At 46.5% G+C, this 24,511-nt stretch overlaps 1 protein-coding gene across 6 annotated transcripts in view; it reads right to left on the bottom strand.

Annotated features, from left to right (window-relative positions):
• ripor2 (RHO family interacting cell polarization regulator 2) overlaps positions 1-24,511 on the bottom strand; it is a 140,961-nt gene that overhangs the window by 41,228 nt on the left and 75,222 nt on the right. For 5 of the 6 annotated variants that reach the window (XM_055876672.1, XM_055876677.1, XM_055876673.1 and 2 more), the window contains exons 2-6: positions 19,103-19,223; positions 17,513-17,668; positions 17,119-17,197; positions 16,406-16,429; positions 16,063-16,116 (exon numbers count right to left, since the gene is read on the bottom strand). In XM_055876672.1, the coding sequence (XP_055732647.1) occupies positions 16,063-16,116; positions 16,406-16,429; positions 17,119-17,197; positions 17,513-17,668; positions 19,103-19,223 (434 nt within the window). Of the gene's footprint in view, positions 1-16,062; positions 16,117-16,405; positions 16,430-17,118; positions 17,198-17,512; positions 17,669-19,102; positions 19,224-20,360; positions 20,601-24,511 lie in introns of all 6 variants that reach the window. The other variant, XM_055876676.1, reaches the window with a different exon arrangement.

Below are 24,511 nucleotides of genomic sequence, written 5' to 3'. Positions count from 1 at the left end.
ACAATGTAAGAAATAATACATAAAACAACTAAATAGTGCATAGATGCGGCCTAAGGCCTAAGGACTCGAAGCGAGGCGACCATCTCTGTCGGCGCCATCTTGCTACACTCATCTTGCTACACTCATTTAACACTACCATTCAATACCCCCATTCGACACTACCATGATACTGCATGGTGGTCCTCTGTAGCTCAGTTGGTGGAGCATGGCACTTTGCAATGCCAGAATAGTGGGTTCAATACCCAAGACAACCCATACGTGAAACATATGCAAGCATGACTAAGTTACTTTGGATAAAAGTGTCAGCCAAATGGCATATATACTGAACTATTCATTCTCCAGACCACACAGAGTAAGGCTAACAGTCTATAAATAATTTTGGTTTAATTTATGATCTTTTCTCTGTGGTAATAAGACTTTGTCACGCCCTGGCCTTAGTATTCTTTGTTTTCTTTATTATTTTAGTTAGGTCAGGGTGTGACATGGGGAATGTTTGTGTTTTGTTGGTTTTGGGTGTTTTATGGTAAAGGGGTTGTTGGGTATAGTATATGGGTTTGTGTGGAGTACATGTGTCTAGTGTTGTCTATGTATGTTTAGTTATCTAGGAGAGTCTATGGTTACCTGAATGAGTTCCCAATTAGAGACAGCTGATTTCGGTTGTCTCTGATTGGGAGCCTTATTTAGGGTAGCCATAGGCTCTCATTGGTTGTGAGTAATTGTCTATGTAGAACGTTTGTAGCCTGTGTGTGTATGTGCACAACGTTATTTAGCTTCACGGTCGTTTGTTGTTTTGTATAGTTTGTATTAAGTGTTTCGTGTTTATTTATCGTCATCTTTTAAAATAAAAGAAGATGGCTTATTTTCCAACTGCTGCGTTTTGGTCCGTCAATCCGCCACACGATCGTGACAGAATTACTCACCATTATAGGACCAAGCGGCATGGAAAGCGGCAACAGGACCTACCTACACAGGATTCATGGACATGGGAGGAGATACTGGATGGTAAGGGGCCGTGGGCTCAACCGGGAGAATATCGCCTTCCTCGTGAAGAGCTGGAGGCAGCTAAAGCCGAGAGGAGGCGATATGAGGAGGCAGCACGGAGACAAGGCTGGAAACCCGTGAGTACAACCCAAAAATTTCTTGGGGGGGGCCTTAAAGGGAGTGTGGCGAAGTCAGGTAGGAAACCTGCGCCTACTCCCTGTACTTACCGTGGAGAGCGAGAGTACGGGCAGACACCGTGTTACGCAGTAGAGCGCACGGTGTCTCCTGTACGCGTGCATAGCCCGGTTCGGTACATTTCAGCTCCACGTATCGGCCGGGCTAGACTGAGCGTTGAGCCGTATGTCATGAAGCCGGCCCAACGCATCTGGTCACCAGTGCGTCTCCTCGGGCCGGCGTACATGGCACCAGCCTTACGCATGGTGTCCCCGGTTCGCCTACATAGGCCGGTGCGGGTTATTCCACCTCCCCGCACTGGTCAGGCGACGGGGAGCATACAACCAGGTAAGGTTGGGCAGGCTCGGCGTTCAAGGCAGCCAGTACGCCTGCACGGTCCGGTATTTCCGGCGCCACCTCCCCGCCCCAACCCAGTACCACCAGTGCCTCCTCCACGCACTAGCTATATGGTGCGTGTCTCCAGCCCTTTACCACCAGTGTCTAAACCACGCACCAAGCCTCCTGTGTGTCCCCAGAGTCCTGTGCGTCCTGTTGCTGCTCCCCGCACTAGCCCTGAGATGCGTGTCCCCAGCCCGGTGCCACCAGTCCCGGCACCACGCACCAGGCCTACAGTGCGCCTCAGCCGGCAGGAGTCTGCCGTCTGCACAGCGATGACTGAACTGCCCGTCTGCCAAGCGCCATCTGAGCCATCCGTCTCCCCAGCGCCATCTGAGCCATCCGTCTCCCCAGCGCCATCTGAGCCATCCGTCTGCAATGAGCCTGCAAAGCCGCCCGTCTGCCATGAGCCTGCAAAGCCGCCCGTCTGCCATGAGCCAACTGAGCCGCCAGCCAGACAGGAGCCGCTAGAGCCGCCAGCCAGACAGGAGCCGCTAGAGCCGTCCGTCAGACAGGATCTGCCAGAGCCGCCAACCAGACAGGATCTGCCAGAGCCGCCAACCAGACAGGATCTGCCAGAGCCGCCAATCAGACAGGAGCAGCCAGATCAGTCAGCCAGCCATGAGCAGCCAGATCCGTCAGCCAGCCATGAGCAGCTAGATCCGTCAGCTAGCCATGAGCAGCCAGATCCGTCAGCTAGCCATGAGCAGCCAGATCCGTCAGCTAGCCATGAGCAGCCAGATCCGTCAGCTAGCCATGAGCAGCCAGATCCGTCAGCTAGCCATGAGCAGCCAGATCCGTCAGCTAGCCATGAGCAGCCAGATCCGTCAGCTAGCCATGAGCAGCCAGATCCGTCAGCTAGCCATGAGCAGCCAGATCCGTCAGCTAGCCATGAGCAGCCAGATCCGTCAGCTAGCCATGAGCAGCCAGATCCGTCAGCCAGCCATGAGCAGCCAGATCCGTCAGCCAGCCATGAGCAGCCAGATCCGTCAGCCAGCCATGAGCAGCCAGATCCGTCAGCCAGCCATGAGCAGCCAGATCCGTCAGCCAGCCATGAGCAGCCAGATCCGTTAGCCAGCCATGAGCAGGCAGATCTGTCAGCCAGCCATGGGCCGTCCCTCAGTCCGGAGCTGCAGTCCCTCAGTCCGGAGCTGCAGTCCCTCAGTCCGGAGCTGCCATTCCTCAGTCCGGAGCTGCCATTCCTCAGTCCGGAGCTGCCCCTTACCGTGGTGCTGCCCCTTACCCTGGTGCTGCCCCTTACCCTGGTGCTGCCCCTTACCCTGGTGCTGCCCCTGACCCTGGTACTGCCCCTTACCCTGGTACTGGCCCTTAGTCCGGAGCTGCCCCTTAGTCCGGAACTGCCCCTTAATGCAATGGGGTTAATGTGGAGGGGGGTCATTTGGAGGAAGCCCAGGAGGTGGTTAGGGACTGTGGTGACGTGGGGACCACAACCAGAGCCGGAGCCGCCACCGTGGATGGAAGCCCACCCAGACCCTCCCCTAGACTGTGTAATGGTGCGCCCGGAGTTCGCACCTTAAGGGGGGGGTTATGTCACGCCCTGGCCTTAGTATTCTTTGTTTTCTTTATTATTTTAGTTAGGTCAGGGTGTGACATGGGGAATGTTTGTGTTTTGTTGGTTTTGGGTGTTTTATGGTAAAGGGGTTGTTGGGTATAGTATATGGGTTTGTGTGGAGTACATGTGTCTAGTGTTGTCTATGTATGTTTAGTTATCTAGGAGAGTCTATGGTTACCTGAATGAGTTCCCAATTAGAGACAGCTGATTTCGGTTGTCTCTGATTGGGAGCCTTATTTAGGGTAGCCATAGGCTCTCATTGGTTGTGAGTAATTGTCTATGTAGAACGTTTGTAGCCTGTGTGTGTATGTGCACAACGTTATTTAGCTTCACGGTCGTTTGTTGTTTTGTATAGTTTGTATTAAGTGTTTCGTGTTTATTTTTCGTCATCTTTTAAAATAAAAGAAGATGGCTTATTTTCCAACTGCTGCGTTTTGGTCCGTCAATCCGCCACACGATCGTGACACTTTAAGGAAGTTCTTAACGTGACAAAAGACCCATCTAAAGATTAAGATAACTTATCACCATATTGCTGGCCCAAAACAAGTGTGTCACCCACTCACCCACCCCAGGAAATGAAAGACAGAGTGACTGTGAAAACACACTGTGTTGGGCTGTAAGACTGTTGCGCTGTAGGGCTGGGCACAAAATGAGGAAACAACACATTCTGTGGGCTCGACTGCACACACCCTAAGAGGGACACACACTGTGCAATAGCAGCTGAGGCAAGCATGAGCGCACACACACAGCTGGCAAGCGAGGGGTGACCTTTATCCACGAGAGTGTCTTTAATCTTCAGCAAGGGGTGACCTTTATCCACGAGAGTATCTCTAATTTTCAGCGAGGAGTGACCTTTATCCACGAGAGTGTCTTTAGTCTTCGGTGGGTTTTGTCCTCTTAGATTTAAAGAGGAACTCACGAAGTGGATTTAACCCACAAACAAACACCCAACAAGGGCTAGCCAGACTATTTGCCCCCCCCCCCCCCCCCCCCCCCCCCCTATTTTACGCTGCTGCTACTCTCTGTTTATTATGTGCATATTACCTTATTTACCTTGACTAACCGGTGCCCCCGCACATTGACTCTGTACCGCTAGCCCCTGTATATAGCCTCGCTATTGTTATTTTACTGCTGCTGTTTAATTATTTGTTACTTTTCTTGTTTTACCTATCTACTTATTTTTCATAAAACTGCATTTTTGTTTAAGGGCTTGTAAGTAAGCATTTCACTGTATGGTCTACACCTGTTGTATTCTGAGCATTTGACAAATACAATTTGATTTGAGTTGATCATCAGGAAAGAAGGGACCAGAGGATATCTTTAGCCTCAAAACACCCAAACGTCATCAGGAAAGAAGGGACCCAGAGGATATCTTTAGCCCCAAAACATCCAAACATCATCAGGAAAGAAGGGACCCAGAGGATATCTTTAGCCCCAAAACATCCAAACATCATCAGGAAATAAGGGACCCAGAGGATATCTTTAGCCCCAAAACATCCAAACATCATCAGGAAATAAGGGACCCAGAGGATATCTTTAGCCTCAAAACACCCAAACATCATCAGGAAAGAAGGGACCCAGAGGATATCTTTAGCCTCAAAACACCCAAACATCATCAGGAAAGAAGGGACCCAGAGGATATCTTTAGCCTCAAAACATCCAAACCAAAATATTATTATAATGGCCATGCACACATATCTACAGCATCTAAATGATGACCGGCATTCATGGCCTGGTAAGAAAGGAGAGTCTCTAAGACCAAATTAAATCCTCTTACGATATGGCTCATCTGGGCTGTAGTGGATTTACCCTTCCGCTCTACATTACACCAGGGACTAGCAGAGGAGAGATTATACTACACAGACCTAAAGCTCGGCCACATCAAACACATGTAGTACTCTCTGAGGGGAGGGCCGATCAAAGAACAGGAGGATAGGCCTGGATCCCAAACAAACAGACAACAGGACAATCAAGACTAGGTCTCTACTGCTGTTCAGTATCGAAGGGAACAGAATTGCACCTAGATAATGTATAAAATACACTGAGTGTAAAAAACATTTTAAAAACTAAACATCCATGACATAGACTGACCATGTGAATCCAGGTGAAAGCTATGATCCCTTAATGATGTCACTTAAATCCACTTCAAAGCAGTGTAGATGAAGGGGAGGAGACAGGTTATAGAAAGATGTTTAAGCCTTGAAACAATTGAGAAATGGATTGTGTATGTGTGCCATTCAAAGGGTGAATGGGTAAGACAAAAGATGTAAGTGCCTTTGAACGGGGAATGGTAGTAGGTGCCAGGGACACCGGTTTGAGTGTGTCAAGAACTGCAACGCTGCTGGGTGTTTCACGCTCAACAGTTTCCTGTGCGTATCAAGAATGGTCCACCACCCAAAGGACATCCAGACAACTTGACACAACTGCGGGAAGTACTGGATCATGGGCCAGCATGGGCCAGCATGCCTGTGGAACATTTCGACACCTTGTAGAGCCCATACCCGACAAATTGAGTCTGTTCTGAGGGCAAAGGGGGGTGCAACTACATTTTAGGATGGTGTTCCTAATGCTTTGTACACTCAGCGTACATATACACTACTGTTCAAAAGTTTGGGGCCACTTAGAAATGTCCTTGTTTTTAAAAGAAAAACTAATTTTTTGTCTATTAAAATAACATCAACTTGATCAGAAATACAGTGCAGACATTGTTGATGTTGTAAATGACTATTGTAGCTGGAAACAGCTGATTTTTTATGGAATATCTACATAGGCTTACAGAAGCCCATTATCAGCAACCATCACTCCTGTGTTCCAATGGCACGTTGTGTTAGCTTATCCAAGTTTATCATTTTAAAAGGCTAATTGATCATTAGAAAACCTGTTTGCAATTATGTTAGCACAGCTGAAAACTGTTGTTCTCATTAAAGAAGCATTAAAACTGGCCTTCTTTGGAATAGTTGAGTATCTGGAGCATCAGCATTTGTGGGTTCGATTACAGGCTCAAAATGGCCAGAAACAAAGTACTTTCTTCTGAAACTTGACAGTCTATGCTTGTTCCGAGAAATGAAGGCTATTCCATGCGAGAAATTGCCAAGAAACTGAAGATCTCGTACAACGCTGTGTACTACTCCATTCACAGAACAGTGCAAATTGGCTCTAACCAGAATAGAAAGAGGAGTGGGAGGCCCCAGTGCACAACTGAGCAAGAGGACAAGTACATTAGAGTGTCTAGTTTGAGAAACAGATGCCTCACAAGTCCTCAACTGGCAGCTTCATTAAATAGTACCCGCAAAACACCAGTCTCAATATCAACAGTGAAGAGGCGACTCCGAGATGCTGGCCTTCTAGGCAGAGTTGCAAAGAAAAAGCCATATCTCAGACTGGCCAATAAAAATAAAAGATTAAGATGGGCAAAAGAACAGACACTGGACAGAGGAACTCTCCCTAAAAGACCAGCAAAAATAGAAAAGTGAGGTGTAACTTTGCATTGGGACTTTTGGTGTGTATACTAATGCAAATCCATATGTTACATCTGGGTACGTTTATGCTACCTACCCTTTAATTAATAAGCCATGGGAGTAACGCCCCTTCTCACACATGTCCCCAAAAGGGAATAGGAGGCACCTGGCATAGGAGTTCCAGCTTTCTGGCCTTCAATCTCTTGCCCTCTTCTCACTAATGAGGGCTGGGCAGCACCAGTAGGCACAGGCACACAACACAGACACTAATCTAAGCATGGCAACATCACAGGGCTGATTCATGCCACCTGCGTCCCAATTACACTTCTCATCTGCAGACAAGGCAGGCATCACTTTGGACTGCCTGATGTGTTGAAGAAAGGAAACAGGGATGGGTGTGCGTCATTTACAGCTTCTCATCTGTGATAGGCAATGGGTTAGTAGCCCCTTGCAGATGGCACCCTGAGGGGTGGCCATTCTGTCTCCAGCTGGGTTGGTCTTAATCCGAGCGCAATTACACACAACACACAGTGACACAGACATACACAGTAACAACCATGCGCAGTGACACACACGCACCGACACACATAAACACATTCACAGTGACACACACGCACCGACACACATAAACACATTCACAGTGACACACACGCACCGACACACATAAACACATTCACAGTGACACACACGCACCGACACACATAAACACATTCACAGTGACACACACGCACCGACACACATAAACACATTCACAGTGACACACACGCACCGACACACATAAACACATTCACAGTGACACACACGCACCGACACACATAAACACATTCACAGTGACACACACGCACCGACACACATAAACACATTCACAGTGACACACACGCACCGACACACATAAACACATTCACAGTGACACACACGCACCGACACACATAAACACATTCACAGTGACACACACGCACCGACACACATAAACACATTCACAGTGACACACACTTCAAAAGAACCATGTTTATCTATTTATAGTCCTCTTTTCAGGCTCTATTCATTTCCTTTCTTCAAAAGGACAAGATAAAGAGTTGACTGTCCCCACCCTTTCCCTCATGTTCCTCTCATCAACACCTGTCACAATCACCACTTACTGTTTGGCCATGCCCTACTTCCTTCCTGTCAACAGCCACTGCGGGTAATGTGTGTACGCTGTTATGTGTGTGTGTGCATGTGTGTATATGTACCCCTGGCACTGCGGTGTGTGTCGCAAACCTCTCTGTTGCACAGTTACTGGTGAAACCAGGGTTGGGTTCAATTCTAAAAGGAAGTCAATTAAAATTACATTTCAATAATCAAAAAGAGTGCATTCATTTTCAAAGACTTCTCATACTGATAAGTAGAAGATTATATATATATATACACTGCTCAAAAAAATAAAGGGAACACTTAAACAACACAATGTAACTCCAAGTCAATCACACTTCTGTGAAATCAAACTGTCCACTTGGGAAGCAACACTGATTGACAATAAATTTCACATGCTGTTGTGCAAATGGAATAGACAAAAGGTGGAAATTATAGGCAATTAGCAAGACACCCCCAAAAAAGGAATGATTCTGCAGGTGGTGACCACAGACCACTTCTCATTCCTATGCTTCCTGGCTGATGTTTTGGTCACTTTTGAATGCTGGCGGTGCTCTCACTCTAGTGGTAGCATGAGACGGAGTCTACAACCCACACAAGTGGCTCAGGTAGTGCAGTTCATCCAGCATGGCACATCAATGCGAGCTGTGGCAAAAAGGTTTGCTGTGTCTGTCAGCGTAGTGTCCAGAGCATGGAGGCGCTACCAGGAGACAGGCCAGTACATCAGGAGACGTGGAGGAGGCCGTAGGAGGGCAACAACCCAGCAGCAGGACCGCTACCTCCGCCTTTGTGCAAGGAGGTGCACTGCCAGCGCCCTGCAAAATGACCTCCAGCAGGCCACAAATGTGCATGTGCCATGACCATCATGCTTTTAGGGAAAGAGGATAATTTTGTACATGTATTAAACTGCGAGTTTGACCAATTCCATTCCTCTTGTTTTGGGGGTCCGGGGTCCTCCCCAGGATAATTTTCATGAAAAGGACTGAGAAGGACATTCTACTCCAAAATGTATGAAAATAAAATGATGCTGACACCATCTAAAACATAATTTCAACCTCCAGAAATGGGCCCAATAACATATTGGTAAAAATGATGTACAAATGATTTTAACATATTAGACCATGCATATATATTATCAGATGTGCTATTAGCAATAAGCATTATCACCTGTAGCCCAACTGATGCAGCATAGTGACTACAAAACAGAAATGCTTGTGTCTGTATTAAGATATGTCATCTCCAAACCAGCCCCCTACACTGATCTCAAAAACGACCTCTCCAGAATCCATATGTCGGATATCCGTGGCAGTGATGGAGAACTTTAACCCCTGGTGTTGACACACTGATAATGATTCTGCTGTTTGAATGTTAAATTCCTGTTAAAATGTATTAGTTTGAGGAACATTAACGCTTGAAACGCCACGGCACCACAAAGCAGGGTTTGACTTGAACTACTCTTCTCCCTGTGGTGATGAGGCAGGCTGTGGATGTAGATTTAATTCCCTGGCATCATCAGCGTTTCAGATGATAGTTAGTCAGTCTGGTGATTCTCCTGGCTGAGTTCTTTATTCAGATTGATCTCATTAGATAGATATCTGCTGATGTCTGTGCTGGCTCTGTGTTGGTGTGTGTGTCAGCAGTCCACCACCCAGAGATAGGCATCAGCTGGCTTCCCACTTTAGAACACTCATGCTCCCAGCATGATTTGTCCCTTGTCCAATTTACAATACCGTGCTGCCGACTTACATCAAATACAACAAAGTCGTCTTACAGCATTGGCCAAAACTGTATGAGAAATGTTTGTGTTGTTCTTATTCAGAAAACCCCCGTATTTCTCAACAACTCCAAATGGACGTCATTCATCACTAGCAATGAGAATGTGCGTAGGCCTACATGTGCTGTTCACAGAGTACCAAATGAGTATTGAATGGAGGAGAAAGACTGGTTTGAGTGTGCAGAGAGATGAGGAGACACATTGTCAACAACAAACACCACGCACGCACACACATGCCGGAAGCACCATTATCATCCCCAACCCTTCCCTCACCCCTCAGACTAGAAACAGGACCAGTCGATTGATCTCTGTCCTGTCCCCCGAGGCCCCTAGACTCTCCACAGGGTGCCAACACAGAACACACACGCTCTAACTCGTTTTAGACACCTCCCCGCCCTCACCCAAATAGCCCTCATTAGCGTCTCACAGCACCATAGCTCTCTCCCTCAATCCCTCCTATACTCTCCCGCTATCCCCCCTCTCCTCTTTCTCCCACTCAGCCACAAGGGGCTTGTCAAATGCTCCAGAGCAGGTCTTCCCAAACTAGGGTACGCGCAATGCCGTCGGGGGAACGCCAAATAAAAATGATTCACATTTTTTTTTTTCTTTTTTTTTTCTTTTTTTCTTCACATTTTCAAACGGTCCATTTATAATTTCCAACGGGGCTATACATTTGGGTGAGTTTTTTCCCCCTAGTAGCCTAGTTTCACTGCCAAAAATAAAATGTAACCATCTAGTGTTCAGAGAAATAACAACACAATGTCAAATACAGGTAGCCTAGTCAAATAATTAACATCCAATCACGTTACTTTCTCGCGGGAATTCCACTAACGGTCCGTATGTAGCCAAACGTAGCTGCTGCTCATTCCGTTTGCTAGAAAATTGATAAATGGTTAATAAAAGTAAGGCCCGCATGTTGTTGTTAGCCCAGCTAGCATGTTGTTGTTAGCCTAGCTAGCATGTTGTTGTTAGCCCAGCTAGCATGTTGTTGTTAGCCCAGCTAGCATGTTGTTGTTAGCCCAGCTAGCATGGACGCGAACAGTTGTGAATCTGATGCAGCCGAAGAGCTACTGCCCCCTTACCCAGGAAAGCACCGAACAACAGACACAGACGTTGGACCATCGAAGAGGTGCAAATATGATGAAAACTACATCGATTTGGGGTTCACTTATACTGGGAGTAGTGCTTTTCCTCAGCCGCAGTGTGTTATATGTGCAAAAGTACTATCTCACAACTCGATCAAACCGTCACTCTTGCACAGATATTTAGAAATAAAACATGCCAATTTGAAAAATACGCTACGGGAGTTTTTTGAGCGAGATGTAAGATGACTTTCGAGTAGTAAGACATGTATAAAAGCAACAGATACCATTAATAAGAAGGGACTAGAAGAGTCTTATATGGTGAGCTACTAAGTGGCTAAGACAGGCAAGCCCCATACTATTGTGGAGGACTTAATTCTTTCTGCTGCCACGGATATGGCTGGGACAATGCTGGGGGAAAAGGCCAAAAAACTATACAGACAATGCCTTCATCAAACAACACTGTTTCATGATGCATCAGTGACATGGCAAGAGATGTTTTGAAACATTTACTGCTTTGCATAACAGCTGGATGAGTCTACAGGCGTGGCGGGCCTGGCACAGGTCCTGGTACAGGTCCTGGTATATGTCCGTTACGTTTATGGGAGGTCAATTAAGGAAGACATCCTCTTCTGCAAACCACTGGAAACCAGGACAACAGGAGAGGATATTTTTAAAGTACTGGACAGCGTTGTGACATCAAATGGACTTTGGTAGTCAAGATGTGTTGGTATCTGTACTGATGGCGCAAAAGCCATGACAGGGAGACATAGAGGAGTGGCAATGCGCGTGCAAGCAGTTGCTCCCGACGACACTTGGGTACACTGTAGCATCCACCGAGAGGCTCTTGCTGCCAAGGGAATGCCTGACAGCTTGAAAGACGTTTTGGACATTACAGTGAAAATGGTTAACTTTGTTTAAGCAAGCCCCTGAACTCTCGTGTATTTTCTGCACTATGCAATGATATGGGCAGCGACCATGTAACACTTTTACAACATACAGAAGTGTGCTGGTTATCAAGGGGCAAAGTATTGACACGTTTTTTTTTAATTAAGAGACAGGCTTAAAGTTTCCTTTACTGACCATCATTTTCACTTGTCTGACCGCTTGCATGATGACGAGTTTCTCACATGACTGGCCTATCTGGGTGATGTTTTTTCTCGACTGAATGATCTGAATCAAGGATTAAACGGACTCTCCGCAACTATATTCAATGTGAGAGACAAAATTGAGGCTATGATTAAGAAGTTGGAGCTCTTCTCTGTCTGCATTAACAAGGACAACACACAGGTCTTTCCATCATTGTATGATTGTTTGTGTGCAAATGAACTCAAGCTTACGGACAATGTCAAATGTGATACAGCAAAGCACCTGAGAGAGTTGAGTGCGCAATTACCCAGGTACTTTCCCGAAACGGATGACACAAACAAATGGATTCGTTATCCCTTTCATGCCCTGCCTCCAGTCCACATACCGATATCTGAACAAGAGAGCCTCATCGAAATTACAACAAGCAGTTCTGTGAAAATGTCATTTAAATCAGAAGCCACTGCCAGATTGGGCTGCGCTCAGAGTATCCTGCCTTGGCAAATCGCGCTGTTAAGACACTGATGCCCTTTGCAACCACGTACCTATGTGAGAGTGGATTCTCGGCCCTCACTAGCATGAAAACTAAATACAGGCACAGACTGTGCGGAAAAAGACAGAGACTCTGTCCAATACAACCCAACATTGCAGATGTATGTGCATCCTTTCAAGCACACCCTTCTCATTAACCAACATGTTTCAAGCAGACCACCATATTCCCTGTGCCCAAGAACACAAAGGCAACCTGCCTAAATGACTACAGACCCGTAGCACTCACGTCTGTAGCCATGAAGTGCTTTGAAAGGTTGGTAATGGCTCACATCAACACCATTATCCCAGAAACCCTAGACCCACTCCAATTTGCATACCGCCCAAACAGATCCACAGATGATGCAATCTCTAGTACACTCCACACTACCCTTTCCCACCTGGACAAAAGGAACACTTATGTGAGAATGTTATTCATTGACTACAGCTCAACGTTCAACACCACAGTACCCTCAAAGCTCATCACTAAGCGAAGGAACCCGGGACTAAACACCTCCCTCTACAACTGGATCCTGGACTTCCTAACGGGCCGCCCCCAGGTGGTGAGGGTAGGTAGCAACATATCTGCCACGCTGATCCTCAACACTGGAGCTCCCCAGGGGTGCCTGCTCAGTCCCCTCCTGTACTCCCTGTTCACCCATGACTGCATGGCCAGGCATGACTCCAACACCATCATTAAGTTTGCAGGCAACAAAACAGTGGTAGGCCTGATCACCAACAACGACGACACAGCCTATAGGGAGGAAGTCAGAGACCTGGCCGGGTGGTGCCAGAATAACAACCTTTCCCTCAACGTAACCAAGACTAAGGAGATTATTGTGGACTACAGGAAAAGGAGGACCGAGCACGCCCCCATTCTCATCGACGGGGCTGTAGTGGAGCAGGTTGAGAGCTTCAAGTTCCTCAGTGTCCACATCAACAACAAACTAGAATGGTCCAAACACACCAAGACAGTCGTGAAGAGGGCACGACAAAGCCTACTACCCCTCAGGAAACTAAAAAGATTTGGCATAGGACCTGAGATCCTCAAAAGGTTCTACAGCTGCAACATCGAGAGCATCCTGACTGGTTGCATCACTGCCTGGTACGGCAATTCCTCGGCCTCTGACCGCAAGGCACTACAGAGGGTAGTAAATACGGCCCAGTACATCACTGGGGCTAAGCTGCCTGCTATCCAGGACCTCTACACCAGGCGGTGTCAGAGGAAGGCCCTAAAAACTGTCAAAGACCCCAGCCACCCCAGTCATAGACTGTTCTCTCCACTACCGCCTGGCAAGCGGTACCGGAGTGCCAAGTCTAGGACAAAAAGGCTTCTCAACAGTTTTTACCCCCAAGCCATAAGACTCCTGAACAGGTAATCAAATGGCTACCCGGACTATTTGCATTGTGTGTGTCTCCCCCCCCAACCCCTCTTTTACGCTGATGCTACTCCCTGTTTATCATATATGCATAGTCACTTTAACCATACATCCATGTACATACTACCTCAATTGGGCCGACCAACCAGTGCTCCCGCACATTGGCTAATCGGGCTATCTGCATTGTGTCCCACCACCCGCCAACCTCTCTTTTACGCTACTGCTACTCTCTGTTCATCATATATGCATAGTCACTTTAACCATACCTACATGTACATACTACCTCAATCAGCCTGACTAACCGGTGTCTGTATGTATCCTCGCTACTGTATATAGCCTGTCTTTTTACTGTTGTTTTATTTCTTTACCTACCTATTGTTCACCTAATACCTTTTTTGCACTATTGGTTAGAGCCTGGAAGTAAGCATTTCACTGTAAGGTACAATACCTGTTGTATTCAGCACACGTGACAAATAAACTTTGATTTGCGTTATTCACAATTTTTGATGAACGAATATGGTTTTATATGTAAGATGGCTAAGTAGTGAGCAAAAATATTGATTATTATTATTTGTGCCCTGGTCCTATAAGAGCTCTTTGTCACTTCCCACGAGCCGGGTAGTGACAAAAACTCACACTCATTCTTATGTTTAATAAGTGTATCATATGTGTGGCAGGCTTAAAATGATGGCAAAAAACAACATTTGAGAGCGCGCTGACCCTGGTGCTAGAGGGGGTACGCAGCTGGAGGTTGAATGTTTGAAGGGATACGGGACTATAAAAGGTTTGGGAACCACTGCTCCAGAGGATTGCTTCGACCTAGATTCAACACCCACCGCCTCGGATGCTAACAATGCTAAGTAGGTGCCAACACTAACAATGTTAGCTGTGAGGAATAACAAATCAAGTGGGAAACGGTAGCGCTCAGTGCTAACAATGCTAGGTGTAACAACGCTAGCTGTGAGGTATAACAAAACAGAGCAGGTAATGATAGAGCACAACACTAATGCATCACACAGGCAGCACACATCTGTTGAAAGGCCAAAGGAACATTTCATCATCTTAAGTAATGAAAGAAGAGATGCTGTAGTTTTTTTTCAAAGGTTGGAAATACACAGAGTTCAAAAACTTGTTGGCGCATGTGTAGTGGGGTCTGTGTGTGTATGTTCAAATGTTTTACATCACAATGATTGGCTCTTCAGAAGCCTCAAATCTAACATCTCCATGTTTCCATGGTTACCTTCGGCACAGGTGCTGGTTTTTGTTTGTGTGTTGTTATTGACTAGTATTCATTCTGCTATGTTCCACTGCAGCTTTGACACACACAGCAGGGCTACCGGAGAGGAACCTTAGAGGAGACATGGCAGGGATGCCACCCAATCCGTCAATAACAGGTACATGGCAGGATAGAATGCCACCCAATCTGGCAACCGCAGAAGGGATTATAGCCAGGGGGACTTTGAGGTGTCAGGTCGATTAATATTAACAGGACGTGTGTGTGTGTGTTCAAGGCCTTGGCTCTCAGCTAATACATTTGAGACGTCTGAGAGGTCAAGGGGTCAAGCCAGAGTCACACAACACAGACACTCTGACAGTGTATTGAGAGATAAAAAGAGGCACAAGATGGAGGGAATGTTGGAAAATAACTAACGAAATTACAATTAACAAAAATGTAAGCATAATCCAGTATAAACTAATGTATTGAATGTATTACACAAGCAAAACGGCAAAGTCATGTCTTAAGTATAAAACTAACAATGACTCAATAATCCATGCTTTCTGGGAATACTATAAAGTCCAAAAGCTACGGGCAGAGTTAGTAAGTTGGTGTCAGAAGTATTACAGTGTCAATTTACTTTTATTCTGTCTGTCTGCATATTTCAAGACATGGCATACAAGGGTGCAGTGAGATACCCGATGGTATTCATCTTGAAAAAACGTATACTTAAAAACTGTCAACCAATCCTTGTTGTTAACACAATGGAAAGGTCAAAGCTTTATTATGTAATTGTCTAAGCAACGGACAGAATCAAAATGGTGCCGTTTTATGTCATGTGGCGGAGAGTGATGCGGGCGCTGGAGATGGGGAAGTGAGCAGGTGGGTCTGGACAGGGGTGATGTTGTGGATGTTTGTTTGCTTCTGTATGTGTAGAGAAAAGTGTATGGCTCAGCTATGATTGAAGGATCCATAGCAACACTCAAAAACTGCTGTTGCTAGTGCGTGGGAAGGCTGGTTGAGGTGTTACGTTGTTAACGATACCAGTGTGTGTTGGCGTGTGGGGGTGGCACAAGGGGCAAAGAGAGACAAGGAGAAGGAGTGGAGGGGAGAGGGAGAGAGCAGAGTTTAAACCCTCTCTAAAGCACTTCATGTTCTCTTCATTTTTGCTCCAGGTTTTCAGAAGCACAGACCCAGTTTGAAGCCCCACAGATTGGGCTACAGCAGAATCTATCCAAAGCAGTAAAGTAACACAATATGCTCTGCTATTATGTAAATACCTACCTTGCTCATATGAAACTCCAACCGCCTCATATACCTCTCGATGGTTTTGATTTGCTGCAGACAGAAATAGAACAAGCTAGAGTTACATTGTGTTGTGGACAAGAGAAGATACTGTAAGTAAAATGGTGCATCCACGCCTTTAAGCTGTGACAGTAGTTAAAACAGAGCGTATCATGTAAGATGATCAAACATGTCACACTTTCAACCGAGAGCAGACTCATTTATGGTCATCTAATCCCCCTCTCTCTTTTCCTGGCAGAAAAATGATTGACACACACATCAAAGATCCATCCTCACTCAGGCCGACTGGTTAGGCCTGGTGCCTTCCACACAACTCCCTCACCTTGTCAAGATCGTACAGGACTCCCTGGGGGAAAACACACACAGTAGATAGTGTTACTACTGCACAGCATATGAAGGAGCAGCTCACAACTATGCCATTAATGCAAAGCAGACTGCAGTTGTCTGACAACAAAAGGAATATGAATTCTTTTAAAACCGCTTCCTCCCATTGAGAGAAGCTGTCTTTGGTTAGAGGAGCAGCAATGTGTTTGCTGTCTGACTAGCGTAGTAGCTACTAGCTACAGAACTAGATGAGAGGGAGCTTAAATCGCTCATTAGCACATGTGAGATGTCATGGAGAAGAAATAACATCATTAACAAATTGATTATTAGGCCAATTAGAAAGAGAAGACGTGTAGCTAGCTACATTAGCAGTGTTACTCAACCCAGTCCACTGGGACCATCAGCCGTTTCACATATTTGATCTAACCCCAACACTGTAGCACACTTGATTCAAATAATCAAGGGCTTGATGATTAGTAGACTAGTTAAATCAGGTGTGCTAGTGTTGGGATAGAGCCAATAAGTGAAATGACAGGTTGGTCCCTGAGAACTGGGTTGAGAAGCACTACACTACAACAAGGGTATAGGGCATAGGGTCTCGGTGTTGATTTAGGACAGCCTACACTATAGTGGTGATGATGATGAGCTGACATCCTGTCTCACATCCTGTCTCACACCCTGTCTCACACCCTGTCTCACATCCTCTCTCACCAGTCTGGAGTTCCTCTTCATGTCCTTCATCAGAGAGGTGAGTTTATCCAGCTCAGTCTGGTATACCTCCAGATACTCACTGAGGGAGAGAGAGGACGGGAGACATAGAGAAGGGGGGGGGGGGAGAGGGAGGAGGGAAGAGGAGAGGGGAGGTGGAAGGAGGGATGGAGAAAGAGGGGGAAAGGGAGAAGAGGGAAGGAGAGGGGTGGAGGGAGAGGGAGGAAGAAGAGAGGAGTGGAGAGAGGGGAAGAAGAAAGTTGTAGGGAGGGATGGAGGGGGGAGAGAGGCCACAGCTTACAATAAAGCTCCCACATATCACCAGGTTATCATATGGGTCGTGTGTGTGTGCATGCATGCCGTTTCTGTATGTGCACGTGTGCATGTCTGTACTCACTCCAGGCCTTGTTTGAGGGCCCCGTACACCTCCTCCACCCTCTTGGGCTGGGGCACTCTGGAGCCGCTGCTGGCCTTGTGCCCTGACAGATGGGGCTTCTTGGGCTTGGACGTGGGCTTCTTCTGCACCGCAGAGTTCCCCATGAACGAGTTACACCTGGACACACACAGAATTTGAAGGTTTTATTTGGGTCCTCAACAGAAATGGTCACAAAGGTAGTCTTTCTGAGGTCAATACAGCAATTTTGACTCCTCAGGCCACAATACATAAGAGTTACGTACTGTAGTTTCTTCTTCATAAAACAGCTCAGAACACACACACCTCACACACCAGAGACAATTTCATCACCTAGTGACAGTCCCCAAGGTAACCCCGCCCCAGTATAGTAGGTGGGGGCATATGAACTGTACTGGGGTCAGGGGCTAGTTCAAGGCAACCCCACCCCAGTGTAGTAGGCGGAGGGATATGAACTGTACTGGGGTCAGGGGCTAGTTCAAGGCAACCCCACCCCAGTGTAGTAGGCGGAGGGATATGAACTGTACTGGGGTCAGGGCTAGTTCAAGGCAACCCCGCCCCAGTATAGTATGCGGAGGGATATTAACTGTACTGGGGTCAGGGGCTAGTTCAAGGCAACCCCACCCCAGTGTAGTTGGCGGAGGGATATGAACTGTACTGGGGTCAGGGCTAGTTCAAGGCAACCCCGGCCAAGTATAATAGGCGGAGGGATATGAACTGTACTGGGGTCAGGGGCTAGCCGAAGCAGTCTTATGCTGGAGTGCACTAACTGCTCTGGTGGCGATGTGTGACATGCACATTAGAAATGCTCTTTATAATATTTCCAACCCTGGAGTGATGGAAAGCGGTCTTCTGGTTTGAATTAACTAGTGTATGTAGTGTAGATATTATAGACCCGTATCACTACACTGACAAATATCCACTTCCTTGTATAGAGCAGAATTATGGGGACACAGTGACAGCAGATTTCACTTCTTGCTCGACAAGTCAGATCATGCCACGTACTGCTGCCTGCCACAAATCTAGGCCAGCGTGCAGAATGAGTTGCCATGGGGTCGCGCTAGCTAGCTTTATGCTACGTTCAGCCTTGCAGCAGTGCTTTAATAGGCACACACACACGCTCATTATCCGAAGGAGATGACCACACATGACAGTCGTCTATCAGTCGCTTAACGCTCATTCAACTGATTCATGTATAGCAATTACTACATTCCCAGTCAGAGGAGGGTATCTTTCACTGCTTCACTGAAGAAGACTGAGGTCTCAGAGTTTGGTCTATCCACAGGGGGTCCTTGAGAAGACTCTTGAGACCATAGGCTTACTGGTAAAATGCACATGAGAGGGTACTTCAGGGGTACTCCGGGCAGAGCAAAATTCTGTTGGTGGTACAGTAAGCAAAAAAGGTAAGGACCCACTGCTTTATGGAGTAGGATAAAGTTGCGCTTAGGCAATGATCTACGGTCAGTTTAGCATTTTTCCCACTAACAGCTAGGGTTAGAATTGGGTACGGCATATTAATCCTAGATCTGTGCCTAGAAAGCCTTCAGGCCAACTTCCACCTCTCTATTCCCTTACCGCGAGCGTCTCTCCTGTAGCGTGCTGAAGCCGGCGAAGGACTGGCTCCGGATGATCCCATTGGGTCCCCCGGGGGAGTGGGTTCCAGCCGCCATGATCTCTGGGACGCGGGACGACACTCCTGGAGAGAGAGAGGGAGGAAAAGAGAGGGAGATTGAGTTATATGAGCTACAGTAGTGAGCTACAGGAAACTATAACAGAGATAGATATACATGAGCAATACAGGGAAACTGGGATGACAGAGAGAGAGAGAGCTATTAGGAAATAGTATGTTATTAAACTCTACAGTGAGGGGATAAGAGAGGGAGACCTGTATGGGCTACACAGTACGCAGGAAACTGTAATAAGCTTGGTATGTTGCAACTCTACAGTCACGGGATGAGAGACAGAAGACTTGTCGATACTGGCTCTGAATGTTGTTAGTCTGCATCTAAGCCTGAAGTCATCATCTATTTACTACACTGCAGATGGTGAACCATTCAACCCTGTGTAGTGTGTTGAGAAAATTGGAAAGGGAAAGGGGGATACCTAGTCAGTTGTACAACTGAATGCATTCAACTGAATGTGTCTTCCGCATTTAACCCAACCCCTCTGAATCAGAGAGGTGCGGGGGGCCGCCTTAATCGACATCAGTATTGTACTATAATATGTCCTTGATCAGTAAGAAGTCTACTTTCATTGTGCTCCCGACTCCTCCAAGAGTGGCTACTTACACCAAGTATACCAAACAGTAAGAACAGCATCCTAATATTGAGTAGCTTTCACCTGGATTCACCTGGTCACTCTATCTTTTGGAAAGAGCAGGTGTTCTTAATGTTTTGTACACTCAGTGTATTTTCAGTGTTGTTCTTCCTTGCTCGCACATTTCTAATCATCATTGATGGAACATTGTAGGAACCAGGGATAGGCTGGGATTCTACTAGACAATACTGCTGATGTACTCTTGATTCCTTCAAAAGATATCTAGGCTATTTCTATATTTAGCCAACCTGAGCTGTCAGAGACTTGTAACACAGTCGAGAAGACCATTTGACAGAGACATTAAAATGAGCTTCCTAGAAACATGTCTAGAAACAGAAACACAGGAGAGAAGAGTAGACGCACATAGCACACAGATAATTAGTGATGGGGAGAAAAATAGATATGTTACATATCATGATATTATTGTCCTACATAGTATAGGCTACCAGCTAAACTCATATTATGAGACATGAGAATAATGTGAAGTGATTTTACAGTAAAAGGTTGTAATCCTAACCGTCACTAGGGTAGGCTTTCCTTGGGTGAGTTGCGGCACCTCGCCACTCGTGACTCCCTCCAGTCAATGGAAGCGTATAGGGGAGCCTTCAACCTGCAGACCCCAGCAACATGACACCGTGCCTGGTTCCCAGCACTGAGAGACGTGACAGTGACAAAGCCCAGGGCCAGGGGATAGGCCCACACAAAGGCCCTGCACCATGCCGTGCACGGGCCTGGGGAAAGACTAGATGTTGTTTTGCTGTGGAGGGACAATAGGACAGGTCTGATATGGCCTCAGCTATTTATAGAGCCCATTTCAACACCACTCACTCACTGTGAAGCTGGGTCCTATTAAAAAAGAATGCTGATCTAGGATCAGGTCCCCCTTGTCTATATAATCCTATTCATTATGATCGAAAAGGAAAAAAGTATCCTAGATCAGCATTCCTACTCTGAGACGCTTTGTGAATACAGGCACTGATGTGCAGCAGACTAGAACACCGGTACACAGGTCAATTAGGTCTATGTGCAAAAGACGCTGGGTATGACCACTCAAATATTCAAAGAAACTATTGTGATTTTAGAATTCTATCTGGTTGGTATTGATGGCACTTTTTTTCAATTATTTGATGTCTTACAAGAACCCAAACTGTTTGACCAGAGACTGACCCACTGTAGACAACACCAGGAGAAGATGTTGAGATAAGGAAAAACACAGTTTGTCTATTTGAAGGTACAAATGAGGGTCTAAAGTGAGAATCGATAGGAGCTGGAGCTAGAGATTATGGACTGAATCTTTGCAATTCCCTTTAGTCCTCCATTTCCACACAACACTGGAAAATGGCTAAAAACGCATCATCATATCATTTGCTAGCTTGATGGTAAATAGCGTGCTATTCACTGTGGCTCACTCTGCTTTCTGAAAGCCTTGCTCTTGGAGAGACAACAGCTGAGAGAAGGCTGGGAGAATTGACAAAACCTTCTTCATCATGTTTAGAGTTCTGACTGAGCTTTTCTAAAAGCCTTGTACAAGTCATGCTTTTGAACACACTTGAAAAGTCTAGAAAATCCTGCTGAGATTGGCGGAGATTCAGGCCGGAACAAAAATGAAAAGATTGGTTTCAGCTTCAATTTGTTGGATCTTCTCAACATTGGAATCACTTCCTTTGATACCACTTCCATCCAACTCCACATCTTGGCAAATGGCAAAGTCAAGAATGAGACAACAGAGCCTCCGGCCAACTCAAGAGGCAGGAACATACAGCGTGGTAAGCATGTTAGGGTACTCTAAGGACTGCCAACATTGAGAACTGAAGGGCAGAACTGTCAGAAGTATCTTATCAAGCCAAACACTTCTATAACTCGGTCATAACATCCTGAATACATTAACTCTTCTATTATACAGATGCTCTATTCTCTATTTTCCATCTACAGGTTTAAAACTAATATGAGAGAGAAACTAGAGAGAAATACACCACCACCCACTGACTAAATCAACTAGCATCTTTTCAGTTCAGTTTTAACATCAACCTGGAGAGAGAATCTGGAATGAACGGTATGCCAGTCATCCATCCACATTCATGTCAAGGCACGTCTTTCACATCCAGTAAACATCACTACTCGCCTCAAAAACAAACTAGTCGTGGCCAAAAGTTTTGAGAATGACACAAATATTAATTTTCACAAAGTCTGCTGCCTCAGTTTGTATGATGGCAATTTGCATATACTCCAGAATGTTATGAAGAGTGATTAGATGAATTGCAAACTCCCTCTTTGCCATGCAAATTTTCTGAATCCCCAAAAAACATTTCCACTGCATTTTAGCCCTGCCACAAAAGGACCAGCTGACATCATGTCAGTGATTCTCTCATTAACACAGGTGTGAGTGTTGACGAGGACAAGGCTGCATATCACTCTGTCATGCTGATTGAGTTCGAATAACCACCCAAAGCTTCAAACAGGAGGGTGGTGCTTGGAATCATTGTTCTTCCTCTGTCAACCATGGATACCTGCAAGGAAACACGTGCCATCATCATTGCTTTACACAAAAAGGGCTTCACAGGCAAGGATATTGCTGAGAGTAAGATTGCACCTAAATCAACCATTTATTGGATCATCAAGAACTTCAAGGAGAGTGGTTCAATTGTTGTGAAGAAGGCTTCAGGGTGCCCAAGAAAGTCCAGCAAGCGCCAGGACCGTCTCCTAAAGTTGATTCAGCTGTGGAATTGGGGCACCACCGGTACAGAGCTTGCTCAGGAATGGCAGCAGGCAGGTGTGAGTGCATCTGCATGCACAGTGAGGCGAAGACCTTTGGAGGATGGCCTGGTGTCAAGAAGGGCAGCAAAGAAGCCAGGAAAAACATCAGGGACAGACTGATATTCTGCAAAAAGTACAGGGATTGGACTGCTGAGGACTGGGGTAAAGTCATTTTCTCTGATGAATCCTCTTTCCGATTGTTTGGGGCTTCCGGAAAAAAGCTTGTCCGGAGAAGACAAGGTGAGCACTACCATCAGTCCTGTGTCATGCCAACAGTAAAGCATCCTGAGACCGTTCATGTGTGGGGTTGCTTCTCAGCCCAGGGAGTGGGCTCACTCACAATTTTGCCGAAGAACATAGCCATGAATAAATAATGGTACCAACACATCCTCCGAGAGCAACTTCTCCCAACCATCCAGGAACAGTTTGGTGACGAGCAAAGCCTTTTCCAGCATGATGGAGCACCTTGCCATAAGGCAAAAGTGATAACTAAGTGGCTCGGGGAACAAAACATCAATATTTTGGGTCCATGGTCAGGAAACTCCCCAGACCTTAATCCCATTGAGAACTTGTGGTCAATCCTCAAGTGCCGGGTGGACAAACAAAACCCCACAAATTCTGACAAACTCCAAGAATTGATTATGCAAGAATGGGCTGCCATCAGTCAGGATGTGGCCCAGAAGTTAATTGACAGCATGCCAGGGCGGATTGCAGAGGTCTTGAAAAAGAAGTGTCAACACTGCAATAATTGATTCTGCATCAACTTCATGTAATTGTCAATAAAAGCCTTTGACACTTATGAAATGCTTGTAATTATACTTCAGTATTCCATAGTAACATCTAAAGACACTGAAGCAGCAAACTTTGTGGAAATTAATATTTGTGTCATTCTCAAAACTTTTGGCCACGACTGTACACAACAAACTATGAGTTTCAGGTCAGGCGAAATGTAGACTAATCAAAAAAACATCCCCTCACAGCAGGAAGATAAACATTCATTAGCTCAACCAGTGAGTCAACCCCCTCTCTCTCTCACAGCCCAACGTCACCCCTCTGTCCCATCTTCCCTCCAATAGAGAGCCTTTTATACAATACAACACAGCGCTTCCTGAATCCTGATGCATTCTGGGACAGAGGCAGGGTGTCCCGGCTCAATGAGACTGCCAGTCAGTCAGACTATTGAAGCCTTCTCAGTCGCGCAACCCTGCATTCCCCCTGAGGAGGGGGACATCAATGGGTTACAGGGGGGACGTCAAGGGGGGACAGGGGCCTCTCAGGCCGCACAAGCCTGATCAGTATGCTAACCAGCAGCCTGGCACAAATCCCAAGAGGACCATGCAACGGGAGGGGGTGCCGCAATGGGCTGATGCAATGAGTCAAGGAGGGCAGCACTAAGGGGCGTGAGCGAGGAGAGGGAGGAGGGAATGGGGGGTTGCTGGGGAAATTGGTAATTATCTTTCAGCAAGGTCTGTGTTTGATTCGTCAACCCTCCAGATCGAGGTGGATGGGTTAGGGAGGTGTGGATGTGTGTGTGTGTGTGTGTGTTGTTAGAAGACCTGAGTATAGAGGGGTGAGGGTGCTGGAAGAGGGGGAGAGATCCTCCAGCAGGACCCTGTGAGCCCAGGGCTGAGAACCACAGGCCAGGGTAATCGTCCAACAGCACCCGTGGGCCCAGGGCTGGCATCCTGAGAACCAGACACATCCCACACACAAACAACCCTCTCCCCTCCCTCTCTCCAAACTCAGTCACCCATTCTGACTAAAACAAAACCAGAACATCGTTCTCACCCATACCCCCTCTGAAGCACTAACACACAAAAACAGACTCACTCGTTCACACGTCCTCTTCCTTTTTAAGTCTAACCACAGCTCTCTCCTGAACAAATGGGTCCTCTTCACTCGGCCTCGCACAAA

Source organism: Salvelinus fontinalis, chromosome 22, assembly GCF_029448725.1.
Source record: "Salvelinus fontinalis isolate EN_2023a chromosome 22, ASM2944872v1, whole genome shotgun sequence".
NCBI lineage: Eukaryota > Metazoa > Chordata > Actinopteri > Salmoniformes > Salmonidae > Salvelinus > Salvelinus fontinalis.
Note: the sequence above shows the minus strand (reverse complement) of the source record. Positions and strands in the feature narration are given on the sequence as shown.